Source organism: Amblyomma mixtum, chromosome 2, assembly GCF_055824585.1.
Source record: "Amblyomma mixtum isolate Tamu chromosome 2, ASM5582458v1, whole genome shotgun sequence".
NCBI classification, from domain to species: domain Eukaryota; kingdom Metazoa; phylum Arthropoda; class Arachnida; order Ixodida; family Ixodidae; genus Amblyomma; species Amblyomma mixtum.
The window spans coordinates 317549847-317575257 of record NC_143013.1 but is presented as its reverse complement, the minus strand read 5'-3'; the positions used below and the strand labels follow the sequence as shown (position 1 = coordinate 317575257).

Sequence of the window (25411 nt, the reverse complement as noted above, 5' to 3'; positions counted from 1 at the left end):
CTGAGCATGAACTGTTGTACTGCCACGTGATATGACATTCCAAAAGCGAAAGCAGTGGTGTTGCACCAAGTGCGCTGGAGCACGACACGTTGTGTCAACTGCGGTCGCTCGTTGCAATCGTTGACGCTCCTCTCGTGTCAGTTTGTGCTTTATCGTCATGAAACTTATGTGCCAAATTTTGTAACTCAGCACAAGCTAACCGATAGTCGATGTAGCGAGTTGTTATATCAAGGTTGACAGCCGTGACACCTTTGTTACATGGAGGACTCAAATACAAGCGTTTAAATGGGAGCGGCATTGGGAAATTGAGGAACTTCGTAGTATAGAGGAAATCGCTATATAGAGGTTTGTTGCACCCAGGTTTAACTGTAGCGGTTGCTCATTTGGTCGCATAATGTTTGACTATGCATCCGTGAATGTTTGGATGGGTATTAGGTCATTAAACCTATTTAAGCATAAAGTCCTTGAGCAGTTTCAGAACATGCAGTTAACAACACGTCGAAATGTGTGCAAAACACAATGGATCAAATTGAAACATAACTACTAGCCATTTGTCCACTGCCTCCATAAAAAAAGGTGGTGAAGGGACAAATAAAAAATATGTGAGACTTGTACACGTGTACCCAATACTTTATTCAAATCAGCCCTCCAGTGTGACATCAGTTTCTTTGCTTCCTCTTTCAAATGAATCCTAGTGGAATCACTCCTTGCCTGCCAAACAACTATGAAACAAGAGGGCAAAGCGAGACTGTCACCGACTGTAAAAGAAGTTTGTTCTTCGACATTCGCTACTGTGTCCTGATGACTGTCAGTGGACTGTCAACTTGGACCAATGTTCTGAAGTTGCACAGGGACCTCAATGTTCTAAAATTTGAGACTGGGTGACCAGTGCAAATATTATTTTAGTGTTTAGTTTTGAGAGAAACAAATGAGATTTTCAGCTGCAAGTCAAAATTCCTTCATTACTCGTGAATGAAGGTGCATTCACCATCCTGAAGTGGACAACCCTGTGGATGGTTGCGGTGAAACCAACACTGTTTCCGCTTGGCTCGTGTTCTTGTGACAGTTTTTTTCTTGGAAGGAGGGACCACATTCCTGACTGCTAGCGTAGGAATGTTGAGAGACACCAGGCCTTTGTCAACTGAAATAACAGAAGCCATTTACATGTTAAGAATTGCTTAAAGAAAAAAAAACTGCACAGCTAAAATGAAAGGAACAATTCAGGCAGTTAGATCACAAGAAGCACTCCCAATGCTACCAGTGCACAGAATTTTTTCCCATGCAGCTTAGTCACGCACATGCTGCAGTGCCCGTGCATATCACAGAACCATCACTGTGAGTGGTGGCCTGTTTTTTCACCGTGGCTTTGCGTAACCATGTTCCTGCAGTCAGGGTGCTAATATTGTAATGCACAAGTACATAATCATCTGACAATACAAAATTCTTGTGGACTTGATTTTAAGCCCAGAAAAAGAAAACAGGCTAAACCTGCTTTGAATAAAACAGCCTAAATGAGCATTTCTCAACATGCTCCACAACTTTTACACGAAACATTTTGAGCTAAAGTTAAAGATAAAAGTCGGCTAATTTGCTTTGTGCATTAGCAGATAAGGTGCTTTAAAAAAATATGCTCAGCTGGTCAAGGCAACTGCCTACAACCCTGCACTAGTCGAATCTTTGTAGGGTGCATTGTCTTTTTCTTTTCATAAAGGGACTTTGAAAAGGCATTTACTAAGTGTACAAAAAGCGCAAGAGTGATCTGTATTCCATCACTCCTCACCATACCTCAAAAAAAATTAAGCTAGCTTCATTAACACCACAGATATCAGCGATAAAAAATGATGCTCCCCCTTTCCCCCTGAACTCATACATGCAGGCTTGCTGGAAAAAATTAAGAAAACAGGTAGGGACTGCACCCCACCGCGCCCATGTATATTGGGCGCGCCCAATGAGAAGGCTCGCCCGAATTGCCCATTCTTGTTATTGGGGTAAGGGCAGCTAAGAACACGTGGTGAGATGTCACCCTAGTCGGTGGCAATCAGAAATTTTTTAAAATTTGTAAACTATAGACTCTACGCAGAGCTTTTAAATTTGACTCGAATACTCACAACACCACCTGTACAGATTTTTCGCATCATGATATGACCACAAAATCATATCACGGTCCCTTTAAAGCTTGCAGAAATTACAAACACCCTGTATACCCACTACTGTGAAGCACCAGATTCACTCTGGTTGACCAGTACACCTAAAGGCACAAAGTTGTTGATCCCACACATTGTCACGACCAAGATATCTTTGCAATGAGAGAGTCCCTCTAAATTGTGGGCCCACTACATTTATCACTAGTGAGTCAACTACTTGCTCTGTGCAACTATGAAACAAGCATTCAGTTGTTAGCGTGCCTTTCCTGTTGCTGGTCCTTCACCTTGTCCCAGACAGCTTTCAGTCATCCTGTATGAGGACCCATCGGACCACTTATTCTTCTTCCTCACTTCCTTAGTTTACACTGGCAAAACAACTCACCAATTCAGCCACTCTTGTGAATATATAACATGGCCTTGCACAGCCTGCACCCTCCACTGCAACTTTGAAAAAACAGAATTCACCTGCCCAAACTGTGCGCAATAATGCACAGACTCCAGACATCTATCTGCACAGAGCAATGCTCCAGGCACGATTTTGCTTCGAATGTTGAGCCATAAACACAACAGTCCACTGCTATCTGTCGAAGCACCATCACCCCTGTCATGGACAGAGTCATCCTCTGTTACATTACCCTCTCTTCTGGAATAAGTCTATCAACGTGCAGTTAAAAGGGGTGATCAAAATTAATCTAGCGCCCTCCACAACATTCCCTATTTCTCATTCCCTATTCAATTCGCCCCTTTTCTTCAACCCTTCCCTCACAAGGTGGTTCAGGTGGCCATTTCAAGTGCACAATTATTGCGCTTTCCCTTCTGTCATCAACAGTCAAACCACCCACCACAAAAGGAGGGGGAAAAGAGGTGGCCATGATGGAGCAGCAATGGCAGCCCCAAGATCCATTAGCAGACTAAAAGGCCATGCCACAGGAGATGATAAAAGAATGGCATGCAACTTTACTGTGGTATTCCCAAATACAGAACTTCCATCCATCAATCTCTTTTGCCCTGCACCTGCCTTGAAAAATGTGCTTGTGGTTCCTGACGAGGGTTTGCAGACCACCACACTGGCTCTTCAGCATGTGCAAGTCCTCCTTGCTCAGTACCTCTGCAAGTTCTCTCAGGTGCAAGCTGCCTGTGGGGAGCACAATTTGGTATAAAAAGAATGAGTACGTCAGTCTTCATGAGCAGTACTGAGTACCTTCTACTACAGGAAATCAAACTACCAACTAATAATGTTTGTTGATATTTAGAAAACTACACCAAAGCAAATATGGTTGCATTTTCAAGGTCACAGCTACCATGAGATCACGGTTAAGCAAGCTGAAAGCAAATAATCCAAATCTATAACTTTTCATGTTCCCCTGCGGTAGCTCAGTGGTTATGGTACTCAGCTGCTGGTCCGAAGGACGAGGGTTCAATCCCAGCCGCAGCGGTCACATTTCGACAGACACAGAATGCTAGAGGCCCGTGTGCTGTGTGATGTCAGTGCACGTTAAAGAACCCCAGGTGGTCGAAATTTCCGGAGCCCTCAACTACAGCGTCCCTCATAGTCGAGTCGCTTTGGGACATTAAACCCCATAAACCATAAACCATTTTCATGTTCCATGTGGGTGAAACGTACCGAGCTAGGAGTGCACCAATGTGTTGTACTCACGCACTAACACTGATAGTTACGTTGTATATTTTTTAATGTGGTAACGTTAAAGGTCCCGTTCAGCAGAGAACCTGGCATAGTCGGCGTTGTCATGGGTGTGTGCGGAAAAGCCAGACCGGTTGAGAGGGACATGACATCACACATGGAGCTGTGGAATGAAAAGTGATTAAAACACTAGAAAACTGCTGGTTAGACGGACGCAACATGACACAAACGTCATTAGGACATGTAAGTAGCAGGTGTGCAAACTACACGAAAATTTTCTGAACACCTAAAAAACTCTGTAATGCAGACGTCATAACGTGCAATATATACTACCACCTATATGTAGACCCCCATTTCACATCCCTCGTTAGCCAAAACAAAAGTTGACTCCAAATATAAGACTCATACCTCCTTCCTCCCCACCTCACGTTATGTACGTAGTTCCCTGCGGGATGGCATGACTGCGCGTGCACAGCCCAAAGCAGTAAACGCACCATTAACGATACGACTGCAAAGCCAGCAGTGGGAGGCAAAAGAGATAAAAGGCATCGAAGCGGCTCCCCTGCATGCGACCCAGCTGACTAGCGACAAACTAAACAGCAAACGGTTCGGTAGTTTCGGATTCAGGCTTGCACGCAACTGTTTTTCCGAAAAAGTGACCGCCAGCACTAGCCAGTCGGGTAAACGGTGCACAATTCGTGCCCTCGCCACTTTCACAACTGCACACGGCGACACGGCCGCGCAAACTTCCCAAGCCTGCCTTGCATGCAAGCCACGTACATGCCCGTGGTCTGGCGTAGCTGAGAGCGCAAAATATGTGAGTAAAAGTTTTTTTTGTTTTTTTTTTTAATCCAAGTAAAAGTGGCGGGTGCGCAAACATTCGCAACTTAACGCGAGTAAATACAGTATATAAAGTAAATTAACTGCACTGAAAAGAAGATTTGGGTAATTATAGTCGGGAATCAAACCCCTGGCCCTTGGGTAGTGGGTTATGACACGCCATCCTTAAGCTACGTAGACAAGTTTGTACAACTTGGTTAAAGCGGGGCTTTGCATGTACTAACCTACTCAATACGACGTGCAATGCAACAGAAGTGAGCCAACTGAGGTTTTTGTTTCATAGCAAATCAATGCACCTGAACATAGAATATCCAGCTTGCACAACCAGTCAGTGTACTTTGCTCTTGGCATCGACGGCATCGAGCTCCTGCCACAACTCATGCGTTGGAGCTCATACTGAGCACGATATTATGTCGTGTGGTCTTTCACATAATATGGAAACAGTGTCCATGCCTGCGTGGGAAAGAGGAGCCACTGACGGGACCCATTAACACTACTGCATCATACCTTTAAAGGCACGCAGCTTTGAAACGTGAGTCTTTAACTCTAGAAAACAGAAAATTCCGTATCACTAAGGTTTTTCTAATTATATCCCGAAAGATTTTCACCAAAAACAGCCCAGAAGTGACTATAAAAAATGTTTTTTTGTTACCGTAGGTAGCAAAAAAACTGGCTGAGATCTCCGTGAAAATGCCAGTTTTTTTCAAGTGCTTTCCAGCACGAGACTACCCTGCTTGCAGAAAGAAAGCATAGCATAGTATGGCAATGGCTTCATGGATTTTCATGCGGTTTGTTGCACTATGTTCCTTGACAAATTCTTTATGCAGTGACGTTCCTACATTTCAGAATTCCTTCCTCATTTTTCTCCCTCTGTCGCTAATTTGGCATGAAAGTAATGGGTGCATTATGCAAGCATGGATATCATGTTCTGTGTAGAAAAACTCAGGTTAATAAAAAAAAAATGGCAGTGGCTTAGCTCAGCTAGGCCAGGATATGTGTAGCGAAAGCAGTTTCGTCTACTGGCATTTCGGTAGTGACACACCGCTGTCACTACCGCTGTCGTTCAGCAGCATGGCTGCGTCTCTTCACAAGACGTTCCTCTCGTTCTTCGGGCTTCTCAGCCACCCACTTAAAGTGATAGTGAAGCAAAATCTTAAAATTGAACAAAAACGCTGAAAATATATTCTCGGAATGTGATTACACTGAAATCTAATCGTCACTGCGCATATTTTTCAGCGGATGGTTTCATTTTCGATGTTTCATGAGCACGCCAAGCCCTCCCGGCGGCACAAGGTGAAGACGTGACGTCATGGCACCCTCCCGCGGCGACAGATATGGCAGCGCCCTTCGATGCATGAAGCTTCACTTTGGACTGGTTTCGTCGTTTATACTGCCTTCTTCAACACGTTCAATGGCTATAAATGGGCGACTGGTTTTTCGCTTCGTCTCCTATTGCCCATAAGAAAACGTACGAGTAATAAATTTGCTTTATTTTTCATTTATAGTGACGATTCTGCCCCCATTAGGCTAAGAGAGGCGTCGGTTTGTTGACAACAATGGTTCTCTTCCTAACCACCAGATGGCGCCAGCAGTCTAAATATCGTCGTGCCTCTGTTTTAAAAGCAAGAATGTTAGAAATGGCGTAAAGTCCGGAAAAATAGCTGCATTTAGCGTACGTAAGCGTGCATACGGTTATGGTATGTAGACAGCATCGATTAACATCTTGATATATCTGTGTGCGCTGTGAGCAGACGACAACCGCGAGTAGCGATGGCAATCGTGCTCCTGCGGGAACGGTGGGCGCGCGGGTGTAATGACGTCTAGTTGTAGCTTCCACAGGCGGCCGCCAGGTGCAATGATACGGCAATAAATCGAGAAAAAAAAGTGTTATCCGCATTTTACGCTAAAATGCTTGTCGGATTTATCAATTTTAGCAGGCAAGCTTTTGTTTACATGTAAAAGAGCAGCTCCAAAAATTTGGTTCAGTATCCCTTTAAGCCTGTCTCGCCTGGTTTTCGCGCTGTCGGCCGGCCTTGTACCATGCGACAACTTCTGGATCGGAAGATTCAATTTCACGCAGCCTGTGCTGCCGCCATGACTAGCATGGCCGCTCTCCTTCTTCCATGGTGCGCATCTGAGCAGCGAGCGCATCGCTTCTGGCTTGTTATCCCAGCTGCGCGGCGCAACTCTGCACATGCACAGTGCAGCACAGCAGCTGCGGTGCTATGGTTGCCATGGTAATGGCGCATGCGCAGTAGTGGCCTTTGCCAGGCACCGCGAATGCACTTCTGCTAGCCTAGTGTAGCTGTCACTACAATATTTGGAAAATGTCATGGCATGAATCATTTAAGAGCAACTCTATGCTGCTACTGAGTTTTGTTGTCATGCCCAGCTTTCTGCAAGTTTGGTATAGCAATGAAACACACAGAAATTTATGACGTCAAAACTACTGAAGATATATCAGAGAAAAGTTGTATCTATTCATTTAGTGCACTTCCTGACATCATCATCATCATCATCAGCCTGACTACACCCACTGCAGGGCAAAGGCCTCTCCCATGTCTCTCCAATGAACCCTGTCCTTTGTCAGTTGCCGCCACTGTATCCCCGCAAAACTTCTTAATCTCATCCGCCCACCTAACTTTCTGCCGTCCCCTGCTACGTTTGCTTTCTCTTGGAATCCACTCCGTTACCCTTAAGGACCAGCGGTTATCTTTGTGTCTTTTTTTCTTTTTACTTTACAATTCCACACATTTTTACAAGTGAGGGCTCATGAATGCTTCCATCTACAAGGCTTGAAAGTGCATTCCAGCAGCTAGTGCATCCCATTTCTGAAAAAAATACCATAATTCCTGAAGTTCTTTTTCCATGCTCTGAATAAAGCGTGCTGAACTTTCAAGAGAATCATGCGCAAAGTCAAATGGAATGGTGTTCATAGTGAGCTAACAGAGAAAACCAAAAACAGAGTGAAAAAGATGAACAGTCTTGCTTTGAACTTGCTTTGAGCCGAAGTTAAAAAAGGGCAAGTTGGGACATGTTGGTGTAGCTCTAAGTGAATCCCCCAGGGTGACTTGACTTACAGCAAAGTTATGAAAAATATTTTAAGACTAAACTTACAATCCAATGGTCGCTGCACAATCAGCTTGCATGAATTTAGACATCATGAGTGGTTATGTGCAATATCAATGAAACAAACCATGAACTTTCGCATATGAGTGTTGCATCGCTCAGAGAAAACTAAAAAAAGTTATTCTGGCTTAACCGCTCAGCTGTTCTGGCTCAAATTTTGCACAGAGTAGGCACTGGAGGTCACTTTTGTTTTATATACTACATTTTAGTGGGGTACAGTAAAACCTCGTTAATTCGAACTCTGTTTATTCGAAATCCCGTGTAATTCGAAGGTTTTCGGCGGTCCCAACAGTTTCCATGCAAAATTTGCCCGATAATTTGAACAGCCAGCGCGCTCCTGTCCGGATAATACGTAGGTTTAAACCAAGGCCTCCGTGATTCGCGAAAAGAAAAATGCGTTGCCAGTCTCTGAGGCCAGTATAGTTGAGTTGGCGGAGTGGCAGCCAGGCGGCACTGTAAATCAATTTTTGGTTTCCGGTGGTTTGTAGTGCCTCAGCGATCTGCATAGTCGAGTACTAGTCTCGGAGGCTAGCTTTAGTTGACAAAGCAACAACCAGGTGCCACTAGGTCACAATATTTCTGGCTCTGTTTCCGTTGTTTGTCTAGCTCGTGGCAGGCGCTGCTCGTAGCGTTTTGATTGTTCGGTGCCACGATCAAACGTGTTCTGTGTTCAGGCGCATTTATACTCCGACGTAGCGCGCGCGCGCGCGGCACGGCGATGACCGCAGACGTGTCCGGCGGCTTCAGCGCACTCTGACCGCACCGTGGAGCATGTCTCTATTTCGTGCCGAGCGCGCCGAAGCCGCCCACCCAGAATGCACTGCGCACGCCTCCCGCGCCACTCCTCCCCTCTACCCCCTTCGCCACTCGCCTCCTCTCCCAGGCGGCGTGTCGAACGAAGAACGTTCTGCGCTCGCGTCGGAGCTCCGCTCCAAGCAGTGCCCCTAATCAAAGGGTGGCAGAAGAGCGAGCGCCCCCCTCCCCTCCCGTAGCCACAAGTAGTAGTCGCATCGGAGCACCTGGCGTCGCGTCGCCGATATGACGTATCCGACCACAACCGGCTCTCGCCCGCGCGCCGAGAACGTAACTACCGCGCCAAGCAGTCGTGCATCGATGACTACTTCAAGTGACCGTTTTTCAGGCAAAATAAAGGTGCAGTGTTGATGCAGCCATGTTTCGTACGTTTATTTCTCATTTTTCGTTGATTTTTGGTAATTCGAAAACCCGGTTAATTCGATGATTTTTCGCGGTCCGACGGACTTCGAATTAGCGAGGTTCTACTGTACTTGCCAGATTTTGTCAGAATTAATTGAAAATTCCTATTGTCTGCAGCAACAGCAAAACAAAACAAGTTTTTGCAGCAGTAGTACTGGTACCTCGACCTTGCACTCTACTCCGGAGGCTACGGAAAGAAGCAAGGGGTGGCAAGTTTGAAAGTGCTTTCTCAACTAGTACTTTATCGACAGTGGGCATAGAAAACTGTCTGCATGTAATTGCCCCCCACCCCACCCTTGTGTTTCTCTGCAGCCTCTTTCCACTGTAGAGAGCTGTAGTGATGTACAATAAAACGGCCGTGAAAACTGCAAAATCCAACTTACCTCCCTTCTGCCAGTGGCCATCACCTAAAGACCGAGGCGATGCACACAATGTCTCACTGCCCATCTGGAGAAGCTTCCGGGCCAGAAGGTCCACTGTGCAGTCCAGAAAGCCTCTGTCCAGCTGGGTGCAGTTGCGGACAGCCTCTGTCTTTGCCCGCGGTTCAAACTTATCCACGTGAGGTGGCTTGTGCTCTTCTTGCCTCGGTTGTGGCTCCTGCTGCAAGTCGATACAGCTCGGGATGAAGCCCGGGATGTTTCCAGCGGTCGCTGCAGCAGTGTCTGGATCATTCTGCACTCCTGGTGAGCAGACCAGGCAAATCTGCGGAAAATTGAATCAAACACAGTACACAACATCTGCAGTCCCAGACCACAAAGCACAAACAAAAACAAGGACTGACAACAGAGGCTGAACAGGTCAGTCCTGTGGAAAATTAATCGCAAACAGTACACGACATCTGCAGTCCCAGACCACAAAGCACAAACAAAAACATGGACTGACAACATAGGCTGAACAGGTCATTCCAGAAAGAACATATTGTTCACTCTTCCACCTGGAAAAATCAATGTTTACCATCTGGAGGAGTGAAAATGGCTCCAGCCATGCTATGAAAAATTTTATTCAAGTATTTTTATTCATGTATGCTATGAAACAGCCACCATAATTTGACCTTTAACATAAGTTTCAGAAGACTATATACACCCCCTGCTACTTTGCCTGCTCTTGGAATCCATTATGTTACCCTTTAGGGCCAGCAGTTATCTTACCTGCGCATTACATGCCCTGCCCAAGCCCATTTCTTCCTCTTGATTTCGACTAGGATGTCATTAACACGCGTTTGATCCCTCACCCACTCTGCCCGCTTCCAGTCTTTTAACGTTGCACCTATCATTTTTCTTTCCATAGCTCACTGCGTTGCCCTTAAGTTAAACTGAAACCTTTTCGTTACTCTCCGCGTTTCTGCCCCATAGGTGGGTACTGGTAAGATACAGCTGCTGTATCTGTTTCTCTTGAGGGATATTGGTAAACTGCCATTCATGATCTGAAAGAACCTGCCATATGCGCTCCATCCCATTCTTATTCTTCGTTATTTCCCTCCCATGATCCAGATCAGCAGTCACTATCTGCCCTAAGTAGACATATTTCCTTACCACTTGCAGCACCTCGCTACCAATTGTGAACTGCTGGTCCCCTGCAAGATGTTGAACATTACTTCGATTTTATGTGTGTTAATTCTGTCTAACTCATTGATCGTGCTTTGCGGTTCATTTCCTGAGTGACTTAGCAAGGCAATGTCATCAGCAAATCGCAAATTACTTAGGTATTCTCCATCAAATCTTACCCCCTGTTCCTAATCCAGGCCTCAGAACACCCCATATCATCAGGCGGTGAATAGCATTGGTGAGATCGCATCTCCCTGCTCTTCCACACCCACTTCCTGTTCTCTCGTTTGCGGAAGAAGGTATTCATGATCCGTAAACTATCTCTCTCTGCAAACTCTACTAATAACTCCCCTCTCCTATTCCTGGAGCCTAAGCCATGGTTGCCTACCGTCTGGTCTCTGGCCTGGTTCTTGCCTACCTTCACACTGGAGTCGCCCATCAGTACAGTGTACTGTGATTTTACTTTTTTCATTGCCGATTCCACGTCTTTATAGAAGCTTTCAATGATCTGGCCATCATCGCTGGATGTAAGCGCGTAGGCCTGCACCACCTTAATTACTACAGCTGCCACTCTCTCGTTAATACTAGAGAACTCCTCTATGTTGCCAGCTATATCCTGATTGATGAGGAATCCCACACCTAGTTCTCGTCTGTCCGCTAATCCATGACAGCACAGTACATGCCCATCCCTTAGTACTGTATATGCCTCAGCTGTCCTCCTAACCTCACTAAGCCCTAGGACATCCCATTTTATACCCACTACACTCCGTTTCATACATAGCAGGCAACGCTGCTAAAGCTAGCATGCCTGTTCACACAGGCTAAGCCCGCACACAAAAAGTAGTTCGCCATACAACCAAAGCGAACACAAACATATTTCGTAGTGACAAATCATAAGTGCTGTGACTGGCACCTCCTGGACTTTGTTCTACTTCTTGCCACATTTTCGTCCTGCGACTCGTCGAGATTTCGAGAAGCAAAAAGTACACGTGGTGGTATGATACGCGGTTGGTAGGGCGAATCGCTTCTACTAAATCCGCGCCCAAAAAGTAGTTCACTCGCCGTGAAAATTACGGCCAGAGAGGCCGAACACTGAGCGCCTCACAGCTTCGACCGTGATTTTCAATGCTACCATATCTTTTTATACCGCTCTTTGCATTCATCCAAACAATGACCGGAGTTTCGAGAAGAACGAATGACACGTGGAGGAGTAATATGGTTTCACAGACGCACTACTTCAGCAACCTCCGCAGCGTTGCCTGCTATGTATGAAACGGAGTATAGTTCCTCGAACAGCACTGCTAGGCTAGCCTCAGATTCTAGCGTTGTTGCCAGGTTCAGTTTCCAATGGCAGCCTGTCCAGAGCCAGAGATTCTTAGCACCTTCCGCTGTGTCACAGGTCTGACCGCTACCTTGTTCAGTTGCTCCGCAGCCACTGGGGACTGAGGGCCAAAGGTTAATTGGTTTCTTCACACAGGGTTGTGGACAAGTACTATGCCAAGGTGGCCAGATCCTGCTCTGGTGAGGGAATGCATAGTCGGTTCTGGTCACTGAGATCAGGCCGCACCCTAGGACTGGTAAAGCAATTCCATTGACACGCAAAGTTTTTTTTTTTTTTTTTTTTAAGCCGGTGGAGAATTGTGCAGCACCAGAATTCGAGCCCCGGTCCTCCTGAGTGCAAGGCGAATGCTCTACGCCATTGCTGCGTGCTAAGCGAGTAGTCTGTGTAGTAAAGTTTTCATTCAAAAATAAACCTAGGGAGCAGACTTAAACTTCTACAATGCAAGATCAGTACACTAAAGATTTTGGTGCCTCGCTTATCTCAGTGACAGATTTACCTTCACATTTTTCATCGTTTTTTATGGCTTCGGCTAGCCAGAGTTTGCTGCATTGCTAAATAGTGACGCCACCCACTGAACTCCCCTCACCCTCTTGGTGGAAGGGATGCGCAGTCTATCCAAGACCACGTCAAAGCCAAGGTCCCGGCAGAGGCCCTGCAGGAAGAGCAGGTACGACTGGTACTGGCTCATGCCACCATGCTGCCGCTGGTACTTTCCATGGAAGGTGAATGGGCAGCAGGGAAGCAGGAAGACTCGTGCATCTGGCCTTGACCTGCATTTGGCAGGCAGCAGGAGATGATGGCAGGCATGAATTGCATGCCACTTACCATATCGATGACAACTTGAAATTTATGATATTGGTATGCATTTTACTTCATCATAAAAATACCCAAAGTAGACATTACCAAACTCCTTACCCTGGTCATGGCATCAAACAGAATTACACAACACTGGGCCAGCAAACAGAGCAAAACCTCGACAATTCGAACTTGGTTAATTCGAAATCCCAGATAATTCAAGAAATTTCTGCGGTCCCTTGATTTCTAAAGTAAATTTTGACAGATAATCCGAAATGAAAGCCTGTACCAGCTCAGTTAATTCAAAGATACTGGATGCCAAGCAAGAATGCCCGATCCCGATTTTGCTGCAAACCGGTGAAGCGGCAACCGTTAGGAACCACGAACGATGCCGGTGCTTGATGTGCGAAGCGCACCATACCTCCAGCACAAAAACCAGCCCTTGGCAGGCTCGCAGACTGCCAAAGCGCATGCCTGCGGCCAGGGTGGAGGCAGCGGTGCGCGTGCTCGATACTCCTCTACAGCTTGGCCGTGGTCAAGGCAGCATCAGCGGAGATGCTGGCACTGGCGGATCAATGCGTCCCACGATGCAACCATTCATGGTCCATGCCCGCAACAGGCTGACTGTGCGCGGCGCCAGCTTGCGCTGTTTCTTCACGTGTGATGTGGTTAGGGGGTTAGGTTGCTGCCAACCTATCTGCAAGTTCAAAGGTAGCTTCGGATGAACCACAGGCAGTATGCACTCCCTGCTGGTGCCTGTCCCCGGAAGGACACATGAGGCTCCAAGCACCAAAAAAAATTAATTTGCATGCAAATCAGTTGTACTAAACAAAAAATTAAAGGGACACTGAGGAGAAATTGAAGTTGGCTTGTATCGACAGAATACCCACTCCTGATTACAAAAACGCCACTCATACTGAAAACAAAGCTCTTGTAACGTAGAAAAGAGCAGGAACCAAAATACAGGTATCGCCGCCACAGGCCAAACTCTCAAGTACAAGCATGATTACGTCATAGGACAAAACAGTGTTGCTAGAACCAATGGGGACACCTTTAGCGTATTACACGGTATGCTAAAGGTGTCGGAAGCTAAAGGTATGCTAACGGTGTACGAAGCGACGGTAGCGACGGCCGCAATAGCCGATAGATGCCTTCAACGTACGGCCGGCGGTAGCTTTCTTTTCGGCTGCTGCTAGGCCGCACTGCTGGCCGCCAGAAATCACGGAGCCTGCGCTACGTCATGTGCACGTCATGTTTCACGTCACTTAGTCCTGTGTTGTCATAAGAGAATCCCAAGTTTGAATCAGAGCAGCGGGAAAAACTTTTTCAACTTCGAATCCAAATTTCTTAGAAATAAATGCATCTTTCGCTGCCGGCCAAGTGGCAACAAAGCCATGAAATGCCGAACTATCGGATTTTGCTTTTTAAAAAATATTAATAGAGCTCTCCTCACTGTCCCTTTAAAATAGCGTGCCATTTACTTGGCTTGTTTGCGATGGCAGTAGCTTTTTCGTCTGACCGGCATGTAATGCGAGAGCAAACTTCTGATTGTATCCGGGCCAAGCGTTGCATCGTAATCCGAAACTAGAGGACCGTTTGCAGTTTGGTTTGCCGCCAGGCAGTCGGGCTGCACGCGTGTGTGGAAGGCAGGGAGGAGCGCCGTTCTTTCGCATTTAATGCCAATTTGCTTCCGGTTGCTGGCCCTGTGATTGCATCACTATGGTCCTGTGATAGCATCACTAAGCATTAGTTGCTTTAAGTTGCGCATATGCTGTGACGCCATACGGCAAGGCAGAGTGGGGATGGGGGAGGAGTGCATGCTGGAGTTCGGCTTGCATGCGGCAACATACGGTGATCACAATGTTCTCCCGATAAAGGTAGAGCATACCCGCAAGGAAATTTTTTTCCCATGTCCCACTTTTTTGCTGTGCTAGGTTAATTCAAAAATCTGCTCAATATGAAAATTTTTTGTGGTTCCAGTGACTTCGAATTAACGAGGTTTTGCTGTGTATTATCCAGTAGGCTCCCAATGAACAAGCCGAAACCAGCAACACGGGCTGGTGCCCTATGCATGCACTTTTCAAGCTCTTCACTATTCAAAACAGCCTGCTTGTATGCCTGAACCAAGCAACATTAAAATGAAGGCAAGGTTGCTTGTTTCTACCCAACTACGTACGTGGCTGTGCACCAGTGCCCCTCCTTTGGAAGTGGGGCCCATGAATTAGTCCTCTCAACAGCAACACAGCTTTGCATTGGATTTCTGCTTGAACATTATGCTCCTTTGTTTTCACCATGTGGCTACGTTGGGCACCTTCAGTTGCTAGCATTGGATTTCTGCTTGAACATTATGCTCCTTTGTTTTCACCATGTGGCTACTTTGGCCACCTTCACTTGCTAGCATTGGATTTCTGCTTGAACATTATGCTCCTTTGTTTTCACCATGTGGCTATGTTGGGCACCTTCAGTTGCTAGCATTGGATTTCTGCTTGAACATTATGCTCCTTTGTTTTCACCATGTGGCTACGTTGGGCACCTTCACTTGCTAGCATTGGATTTCTGCTTGAACATTATGCTCCTTTGTTTTCACCACGTGGCTATGTTGGGCACCTTCAGTTGCTAGCATTGGATTTCTGCTTGAACATTATGCTCCTTTGTTTTCACCATGTGGCTACGTTGGCCACCTTCAGTTGCTAGCATTGGATTTCTGCTTGAACATTATGCTCCTCTGTTTTCACCATGTGGCTACGTTGGGCACCTTCACTTGCTCCAAAAACATGTTCACCCGAGAACTTTATTCTAGCAAAGTGCCGAATAGAAACTGCAGAGTTCGATACCCTCAAGTCAGCAAAGGATTGAGACAAAAGCAATATGAAATACATCATTCTCAACAACTTCACAATCCTTTGGGAAAAAAAAAAAATTCTACATGTGAAGTATAGTCCTAGCTGTAATTATAAAACCAGAAAGTTCATTTTCTTCAAATCAGTGATAAACTGCTACACTGAAGTCACAACAAAAAAGAAAAGTAATATATACGCCAATTTTCCCTCTTGATTTCTCTGATTTCAAGGAAAACTTTGCACAAAATAGACAGGACACAGGGGAGAGACAAAACAGTGGGCACTGCACTCATCTGTTTTTTTTTTTCTTTACTATGTCCTGTCTGTTTTGCACAGTCATCCTAGAAATGATTGTTCACCAACTCGCCCAACAGACTGCATTACACACTGAGCAGCACTCAGCTGCTTTATGAATAAGCTGACATTTCAGTTTCTTTTTATTCTATTCAAATAAAACTTTGATTAAAAAACACTCAATGCCACCTTGATGCCAAGTACGGAATCCAGGGAGTCAGCTCATCCGAATGGTTTCCAATCCACCAGCTGTATTCTGGAAAACGTGTTTCCGGAGTGATAGGTTCTTCCTGAACAAAGAAAGGCCACAGAACATCAGCGTTAATTTATCCAGCTAGCCCTTTCATGGGCTCATAAAATAAGAAGAAGCCAATGACATTTTGCTTCTTGTCAGTGTACAATATGAACACCTGCAGTGTATCATCGACAACCTTGAACAAAACAGCAACAGGTATGTCCTAAATGGGACTCTATAGAGTGTCTTATATATGTAACCACATGCAATGTAATGCACCACCATCCTCCGAATAAGCACCCTACAATCTGTTCTCCCTGCCAGCATGGCACAGGCCCTTACAGGTGCAGCGCAGACCATCTCTTACCAAATGGCGCAACAATGGCATGATACAATGCTTATTCCACCTGAATGCTCGGCTTGCATACTTTTCAATGATATAAACCATGCCTACGTTCAGACAAGCTGATGAAATCACAGATGCAGCCGTTCAAGGCATGCCTGCCTGAAAAAGCAGTGAAAATAACAGCACCCAACACAAAAGGCGAGATTGCTGTTGCACTCAGTATGACCAGGGACATTTGAACACATGCTGAAGTATGCTCATGGGTTGCTCAGTGGCACCTAGCAGGTTCACACAGTGACTGGGTTTTTGACATTTCTGCAGTGCTTAGGGGTCACTGCCTTTACTACTAGCCTAACTACACACACATCACTCTGCAACTTCCCTGCTTTTTTTCCACTACTAATGCAGTCCCAGAATACAGACGAGTGCCTCTGGAGAGGGTTCACAAAGCAGGAATGCTGAAACAATACGCATGCAACAACACTGCACAGCACTGACAGGTCACACAATCCAAGCGCTAGTATACTTCAGCAAGCACTCACACATGTAAAGCACAAAGTTGCATCAATTACAGTATCATGTATTGACAGATCTGGTGCTTTAAAAGTGCAATACACGAGTAAAACTCTATGAAAAACCCAAGATGCTTGACACCACAGATACTACTAATTATAATGTGAAGTATAAATGGTTGTCCTATATCCACATTCCTTCAGCCAATGGTAAGCATTACTAATACTTGCTTCAGCAGTAACTAATTATTCTGTACATTTCATTAGGTACCTTCTACCACACTGAAAATCACGTGTAACCATTCAATGCTACACCTGGGCACAGTTTTTTGTTTGGTTTACTTTCAGTGGCAATATGTTTTGTTACCCATCCTCGTATGCAAAAACATTACACTTTCACATTCCATTCTGCACATGAATTCTGAAAAATATGACGCACAAATCATTAACATTAAGCTCATGGCAATAATCAGTGTTTTTATTGGCTGTTTCAAAATATTTTATGCAACAACTACTTAAGATAATATAAAGTCTCCACAATTTTTTAAATAACATATGCATATTTACCTTCAATTTCGTACCGCTTCCAAAAAGGTCCCAGATTTTCCTTTTCCTCACGTCGACACCAATGCCGTCATACTGCACCACAAAATAAATCTTTTTAGCTCTGGCACCGACAGAGTAACAGCAGGTGATTGAATGACTCACAAAAAGAAATGCCACTTCATTATTCTATTTCATTATTATTTTCTGCAATGCATTTTACAATGAAAAACTCAGAAGCACTTGTGCTTATAGCAGCGTAATGCAGGAGTTGCAGCATGTCACTGGAGCTGAGCCATTTTACTGCATTCTCAGATTAATGTTTTATTTTACTCAGGCAATGAAGCAAGATTAATGTTTTATTTTACTCAGGCAATGGAGCAAATATATTTTTTTCTAAAGTGGTTAGTGAGTGCTTTGTGCAGTGTGAAAACAGAACATTGGATTCGACTGGGTTGTGTTGTTGTGTTGTGTTGGGTTTTATGGCACATAGGCAGCTAAGGCCATCATGCGCCAAGCACAGGATTCGACTGGAAAACGTTTATTGCCAGCACTGAGCCCTAGTGAACATTATACTAGATGGCTTCGAGCCCATGGCTCTTGGCGACCTTGTGAGCCCACTCACTGGCCGGACTTGCGTCAACGGGTCTGCACTGGCCAGTATAGCCTCCCACCGCTCTTGAGAAGGGACTGGTAGTAGGTCCGCCAGTGGCGGCGCCTTTTTGCAGCTCCATAAAATGTGGTCATATCCGGCTATCTCGCCGCATTGTTTGCAAGTCGGATTGTATTGTGTTGGATACATGTGTGCTAGTCTCGACGGGCTAAAGAAGGCTCGCATCTGGAGCCGACGCCACGTTACCTCCTGGCTTTTGTCGAGCTTTTTGTCTGGTGGCGGATAGATCCTCCAATACAGTTTAAACTTGATTGGTGTATTCGTGAGATGATATGAATGCATCTCTCGTGAAATTTGGGGACTCAACCCGGCTCACTGTTCGGCTGATATAACCTCGAGCTATACTGTGAGCCAACTCGTTTCCCCTGTTCCCCGAGTGTGCCGGCACCCATATTAGTTCCACCTCTCTTTGGTCCCAGTCTTGATGTCTTAAGATTCGTTCTGCCTCCTGGGAGATCATACCCCGCGCAAAATTGTTGATAGCCACCTTGGAGTCGCTAATTATGGTGACTGCTCTGGTGCTGGCCATTGCCATGGCGATAGCCGCCTCCTCCACTGTCCCCGAGTTTCTTGTTTTGACCGAACCGGCCGTTAACCCTTTGAAGGTTTTTGCCGTATATGTACGGCGGCGGTTTTCTGTCCCGCAAGGTCTTTGCCATACAGGTACGGTTTCGATCTTCCGTTTGAAATTTTGCGCCAAAAGAACAATGCGTGCTCACTGGGGGGTGCTGCCACCTCTTAGGACTTACAAGAAGTGTTTGAATTTTGTGCTGCCACGGAGATAAGCAGAACTTATGTCTAGCTTTAGCGCGGCGGCACAGACTGCGGCAACACCCCTTTTGTAGTTTTGGTTTCACCGCGTGATCGCAACGGAGTCGCGCGAAATTTGAGTTTTCTTTTTGTCAGCACTATCTTGCAGGGGCTGCCGAAGTTGATTTCTATCTTTATTGGCGCTGCTCTTAGCTTGCTTATCACCGTTGCTCGCGAGGTATTCTCGCCCTCTGTGGCAACGCGCCTACGCGGTTTCGATCCCGCCGCGGGATCGCAACGGAGTCGCGCGAAACGTGTTTTCTCTTTGTGGGCACTGTTTTGCAGAGGCGGCGAAAGTTGACTTCTATCTTTATTGGTGCTGCTCTTAGCTTGCTTATCACCGTTGCTATTCTATTCTATTGAACATTTTCCAGTTGTGAGTGATGGTGTCACCAAAGTACGGTTCCTAATTTTTTTTTACCATTTATTCTCGATTATATACATTTTGTAGATTCAAGATCCGCAATAAAGTAATTTGACCACCTGGGAAAGTTTTCTTCAAAATAATTCGACCCTCAAAGGGTTAATATTTCACCCGAGTCGTTCATGCCCAAAATGACTTGGCAGAGGTGTCCAGCTACTGCATCCAAATGAAAGTAGTTTCAAACAACAGCACAGACATGCCCAGGGGACCCAGGGAAACACTGCACTGGACTCCTTCTCTTCACTTAATTCTCATCCTTTCCGCACCATTACTTCAAAAGCAGCCCCACCATGCTCCTTTCTTTTTTTACTATTTAAAAGGTAACATTTTCAGCCTGTTGTTCTGCCCTTCTGTCAAAAAAGCCTGCCACAGGATGTCACATATCGCAGTCTTGAAACAGAGTGTATTTAAAACTAGAAAACAGGGGACACCTGCTCGTATTTCCATGCCAGATATTGCTAAGAACCAAATCTTTTCAGATACGAGAAACATTTTGCCAGCGAATGTCTTTAGAATTGTTCAGGTTTACCTGAAAATACCAAAACCCTAACTATTACTCTATTACTCTTCTCAGAGACAACAGTCTGTCACTGTTCTTATGCACTGCAGCAATTTTCAATCTCATGCTAGTTTCTTTCTCGTGGTCCAGGTCTGCTGCAACCATGGTGCCCAGACACGATGTACTCCCTAGAGTAGTGCAGGGTAATCCAGCCAACCAATCAATCAACCAACAAATCAATCAGTTAGCAAACCTCACCCCTTCAGCTGTGAGCAGAAAAACCAGGAGCCCATTGCCGCAACCAACATCAATGAACGTGGGAGGCTTGTCACAGCCCTGCTGCTTCGCCTGATCCCAGAGGGCCTGGGAAGAACACAGGTGGAAAGATGGCATGCTGTTACACTTTGCAATACCCAGCAACGACTGACATAACAATAAAAAGTATCGTCGCCAAATGAAAGGAAAAGTTTGAATGACCACGTTGAGAACATTACATTTTCATTCGCAGCAGGAAAATTCACAGCCCGGCAGGTTTTCAGCAATAATAAATGTGAACTGGAAATGATTAGGCCAAAACATACTTCAACATGTTTGGCGGCATGGCATAGAATTTTTATCTGCCATAATGCTATTGTTCGGTATGCACTGTTGCTGAGGTGTCTGTCTAATCACCATCACCCAAGTCAAACCCACTGCAAGTGTCACATGTGTGCAAAAAATTTCGTTACAGCAAAACAGAGTGTATAACCATTCCAAGGCATAAGTCACCATATACCATGGTTATTAGCTCTTTGCCAGATTACTGAATGGTACCTCGAATGCACAAATAGTTTTTCAAAACCAGCACAAGTAATGGAAAAACAACACTGTGTTCATCAGTGCACCACAAATCCTAAGAAGATCGCTTCATATATGAATTATCTGTTTTTTTTTAACATAGCAGATTTAGCTAGCAGACTCTCCAAGCAGCAGTTTGCCCTATTTTAAAGTATTCTCTAAACTTCCCTAATCTCAGACACAAAGTGAACACATCTGAGGCACATTTCTACAAATTCTTACCAGCAAGTAACTTGCAATGGCAATGTCTTCGTAAACATATTTCAGTGGATCGGTGGTTTCAGGCCAAATCTAAAAAAAAAAAGAAAGGACAGTTATACTTGGTTGCAGTTAGAAGGAACAACCAACCACCTTGACAGTAACCAAACAGAAACATCAGCTCAACCCATATGACGTCTGGTTGCCGAGCCCAAGGTTGAAAGATCAAATCCCAGCCAAGACAATCACATTTTTGCTGGAGGCAAAATGCAATGAGCCCATGTTCTGTGCAATATCAGCGCATGTTAAAGAACCCCAGGTGGTAGAAATTTATCTGGAGCTCCACTGTGGGGCCTCTCATAGCTCATGAGTAATGTTCGGACATAAAATCCCACATGCCACAAAAAGATTAGTTCAATAACATTCATAAAATTATTCTGCAAACCACAACAAAGTGATTAAGTTTCTCTGCACACATGCATGGCAGCTGGTGGATGCCTTGAAATGCCAAACACCAAAAAAGTAATATTTTAAGTGTTTCCAAGTTAACATGACCGAAAGAAAGAATAAAAGAAAAAGCTAACAGCCAATGCAATAGAGCATGTGCTATAATGCTAGTAAGCAGCCCCATAAAGTAAACATATCCATAACGTGATCACACATACAAACCTGTGCAAGTTCATAATACAAGTAGATCAAAAATAATTGCCAGTATGCATAAAGTCATTTTGTAAAGCTTCTGAGTAAACAACATGTTAACTTGGTACAGAATCATGGTCAAGAAAAAGCCATACGTCTAGCAAAAAATTTATGAAACTGAGTTTTTTTTTTTTTTCCATGTTCACTATCACGGAGCACAATTTACAATTTTGCCACTTTCACAAGCATTACTTACTGCGCTTGTGTCAGCAATCACTAGTAAAACATTAAATGCACTCACAGCCACATAAAACAGTCCCTTTCTACATATTCCTTCTGCATGTGCAGGATGGCTGAAAACCGGGTTACTGCTTATTCTGCATGAAGAGACATGGATGACATAAATGGGGCATCACCCCCTCATGCGGTACCTGCACACACCTCGTCAATGATGGTTGGCACAGAAGGATCTGCATCTTCCTAGTGGTGTGACTTGGATCATCAATAAAGCCCTCTTCAATGAACTGATCCCACCTGGACCGCCCTAACCTCCATCAGATTCACCTTGATGTAGCATACACTACTGCCTTTGCAAAATTTGATGCCCCGGCAACCCACTAAGCTCCGCATGCGGTAAACAAGAAAAACCCGAACATTTTAATCTGCACCAGCAGTCATTTCACATCACCACACAGAACTGAAAACTGAATTATGTCAACATCAGGACTCCACCTGGCAAATGAACCTGCACCCTAGGGTAGCAGAGCCTCAGCTTAATGTGCAACAAAATCCTCATTAAAATTCCTTGAGGACGTAGGTCATGAGCGCATGACGTGTGTACATGGATGCACTAGAGTTTTATATGAATGCATTCAAAATCCAGGCCACAGCAAAAGGGCGCCTGTGTGCTGCGCGATGTCAGCGCAAGCTAAAGAACTCTATGTGGTCTAAATTAATCCGGAGCCCTCAGCTATGACATCCTTCGTAGCATATGTGTCGCTTCAAAACGTTCCCCGCAGTTTACAATTTGCATGTCCTTGTCAATAGACCTCTCCCTGATGTAAACAGTGTGACGTCAAAAAGGTGTGCCCCGATGGGCAAAATCGTGGACGTTCGGTTCTGAACAGGTTTTTCTGGTGCCGAGCGCTCCCCACCACCTTTGTTCCCCGATTCATAACGCCTCGCAGCCTTTCTTCTGCCGGTGTGAGCCTTCTCGGTACGGCGCACTGATGACGTAGGCCGGGAGAGGTCTATTCCATGTGCAGTAGTCTGCGAGGTAAATCACCAGGCTAGCATCCCCAGTGATCATCAAAGAGTGCCTCCTCCTCCAGTGTTCCCCTTGTTACTAATAAGCAGTGACTGCCGATAAGTGAAAGCCAAGGAGACAGACAGAGCGTATTGCGCTCTGTCTGTCTCCTTGGCTTTTTCCTGTGGCTGTCTTTTTTATAGCGCAACTCGGTTCCTTCAAATTCAAGGAATAGCAACATGCAAGGGAAGGAGGGTAAAGCAGGAACCAGTCCTCTACGGTCACCTGCATATTACGCAATTTAAATGCAGTAACCTCCAAGAAACAATGAAGCATTTGTTTCTCTCAGCTCAAACTTGTTCTGCAACAGACACATTCCTCTCAAGCTCTTGTGGCAAATGGCAACAGATTTCCACAGCGAGAGCACCACAGTAGGCACACTGGCCAGTTTGCACTACCTACATTTACCCTTACACTTGAGTGCGTGGAGTCTCGCACGAGGTAGTTCAGGGCAAGTACGAACAAAGTGATATGGGCGCATTCACTGCTCCTTCTTTATGTATAAGCTTTTATCAAACCATAAGAGCTTCACACCATCAGTTCAAAAATCTCACCAAAAGGGTTTGTATTATAGTACATTTAATGATGAGTAACATCAGCACATCTTGTAAGCATGAAGAAGGCAATGCAGACATTCAAACTACTGGAAGTGCGAGTATGTGGAAAGGCTGTCGTCTTTTATAAGGCGAGGAGGGAGGCAGCAGATGAAGTGAGGTAAAGAAACAAAAATGAGGGCACTTGTCCATCTCTGCTCGCATCACTTACCTCACAGAGGTGTTTGCCATACTTCTTCTTCAAGTTGAAGTATATTGTGTGGTACTTTTCAATGGGCACCTGGCTTAATGATGGCACCACGAGTTGATTCCCTTTTGCCAATGGTTCACTGCAGGCCCACTTGGCAACTTTGGGCAGAACATGGTCTTTGAGCCACGATGCTCCTGATACCTCGTCTTCACAATTGGACTTGAAGAGATCCAAATGGATTCTAGGAATAAAATAATCATGAGAGAGTAGTCAATGCTTCCAGCTGTCAACTGCTCAACCACTGAGAAAATTGTTTCGATTACTCATGTGCGGTTTCTGGCAGCTTTCACCAAATCGTGCATTCATATGAAGTCATGCACACTGATGCTCAGGAGAACGTTCGCAACAGATAATTGGTTTCTTATAATCTTCTTTTTTCGAGACCAATAATGCATGCGCATTCGCATTTCTTGGTTATCCTCGTTCTGCTCTTTTGCATTCGGCTGACTAGGTCTGCACGTAGGCACAGATTTCCTCTGTGTTGTCTATAGCTATGCACATATTTTCTTGCTTGCATAGTGCATTTGTTTTAATTAAGTACACTTTGATTTCCTTCTTACACCCGATTTGCTTGTGATTCGGTTTTCATGCTTCCTTTTTTTATTCATTGCTTATTTTCTGCTCTTAGTGTTGTGCTGATAATTTCATCTTTGTAGCCTGTTCAACAAAATTTCTCCTTCGTATAACGCCTGCTGCAATATATTTTTTTTTGCTCTAACCAGGCACCTGTTCTTGCCGCCATGTGAATTCCTTTTGTGCCTGTAGCATGTTTGCCATGATTCAGTGTGCACAATTTGTGCATGGCTACCGACTAGTCTTGCAGAGACCTGCAGTGCTGTAAATAAGAAAATAAATCTCTCAGCTCAGACATTTACATTGCAACACACATTTCGGCTCGTCTGTTTCGTAGTTATGGTTAAGTACGGAAACATAGCCGCAGCTAGACTTCAGCAGCAACAAAATCGCTGCTTTTTGCATTTGACAGCGTTGGGTGAATAAGGCGAACTAATCAACAAAAGAACTGTCACAGAAAACCAAACTTTGGGCAGTTTGCAGGCAGACACAGCTTAATCAAAGGGGCAACAAGGATTTTGTGGAGTTGTCATTGCGTAATTACCTCGAGTCATTACCCAACCGCAGCCTGTACACGACGCTTGGAGAAACTGCAGGTGTGTTTGAGATGTTGTAATGCACGGCACTGTCACTAAACACGGTCACCACTTCCCTCACAGGAGAAAACTTGTCGATTTGTTTTGGCAACAGGTCTCTTTCCAGAATATATCCCACAATATCGGTAGCGTCCTTCCAGGAGCATTCGGGGACGTCAGTAAAATATTCGAGCAAACCAGGCAGTCCGTCTACGTTTACACTACTCAGCCGTTCAGTGAGAGTTGTAAGTGTGCCATCAGAATCGAGCACAGCAGGCTTAAGCCGACGTTCGCTAACAGGTTTGATGCCAGTCAGACGCCTGTTGATGGTGTGCGGCTTGTCTATCCAAACTTTCAAAGCGGTTCGGAAGCAGTCCTCGCTTGGCACTTCCTCGGAACGCCCCGCGTCGAACCACATCTGAAGGTCTTTACAGTGACATGTCAGTGGATCATCAACACACATGAATGAACGAATTTCGCAGCGCACACACCACAAAACACACGAGTAAAAGTACACGCAAGAACGCCACCAAGCAACGCAACGCAACTTCGCGCAGCCGATTGATTGCGATGGCCATTCGTTTTCCCAAGTTTGAGCGGAAATTCCGAAAGCTTTTCAGGAAGCCGAAGGTTCTGAGGTTCCGAAGTCAAT

At 45.2% G+C, this 25411-nt stretch overlaps 1 protein-coding gene across 2 annotated transcripts; it reads right to left on the bottom strand.

The window, feature by feature from the left end:
* Positions 1-942: 942 nt before the first annotated feature.
* On the bottom strand, positions 943-25411 carry LOC149365098 (putative tRNA (uracil-O(2)-)-methyltransferase). 2 transcript variants are annotated; one of them, XM_089575173.1, is made up of 10 exons: positions 24729-25407; positions 23573-23792; positions 20887-20955; positions 20086-20190; positions 17446-17517; positions 15975-16075; positions 12443-12626; positions 9354-9672; positions 3163-3279; positions 943-1141 (listed from the first exon to the last, which is right to left on the bottom strand). In XM_089575173.1, exons 1-10 carry the CDS (start codon positions 25220-25222, stop codon positions 963-965), a joined length of 1860 nt encoding a protein of 619 aa, XP_089431299.1. In that variant the 5' UTR covers positions 25223-25407; the 3' UTR covers positions 943-962. The 2 variants fall into 2 exon arrangements, with proteins under 2 accessions (XP_089431299.1, XP_089431300.1); XM_089575174.1 differs by lacking the exons at positions 943-1141; positions 3163-3279 and adding an exon at positions 3286-3949 and having other exon boundaries at positions 24729-25411.

Bases quoted from the DNA above. Each gene is read 5' to 3' on its own strand.
- LOC149365098 (XM_089575173.1), bottom strand. From the start codon at position 25,222: ATGTGTGTTGATGATCCACTGACATGTCACTGTAAAGACCTTCAGATG. The intron at 9,673-12,442 runs GTGAGGGGAGTT...AATTTTCCGCAG, and splicing joins GCATCCCTTCCACCAAGAGG to ATTTGCCTGGTCTGCTCACC. The intron at 3,280-9,353 runs GTAAGTTGGATT...TGCTCCCCACAG, and splicing joins TGGCCACTGGCAGAAGGGAG to GCAGCTTGCACCTGAGAGAA.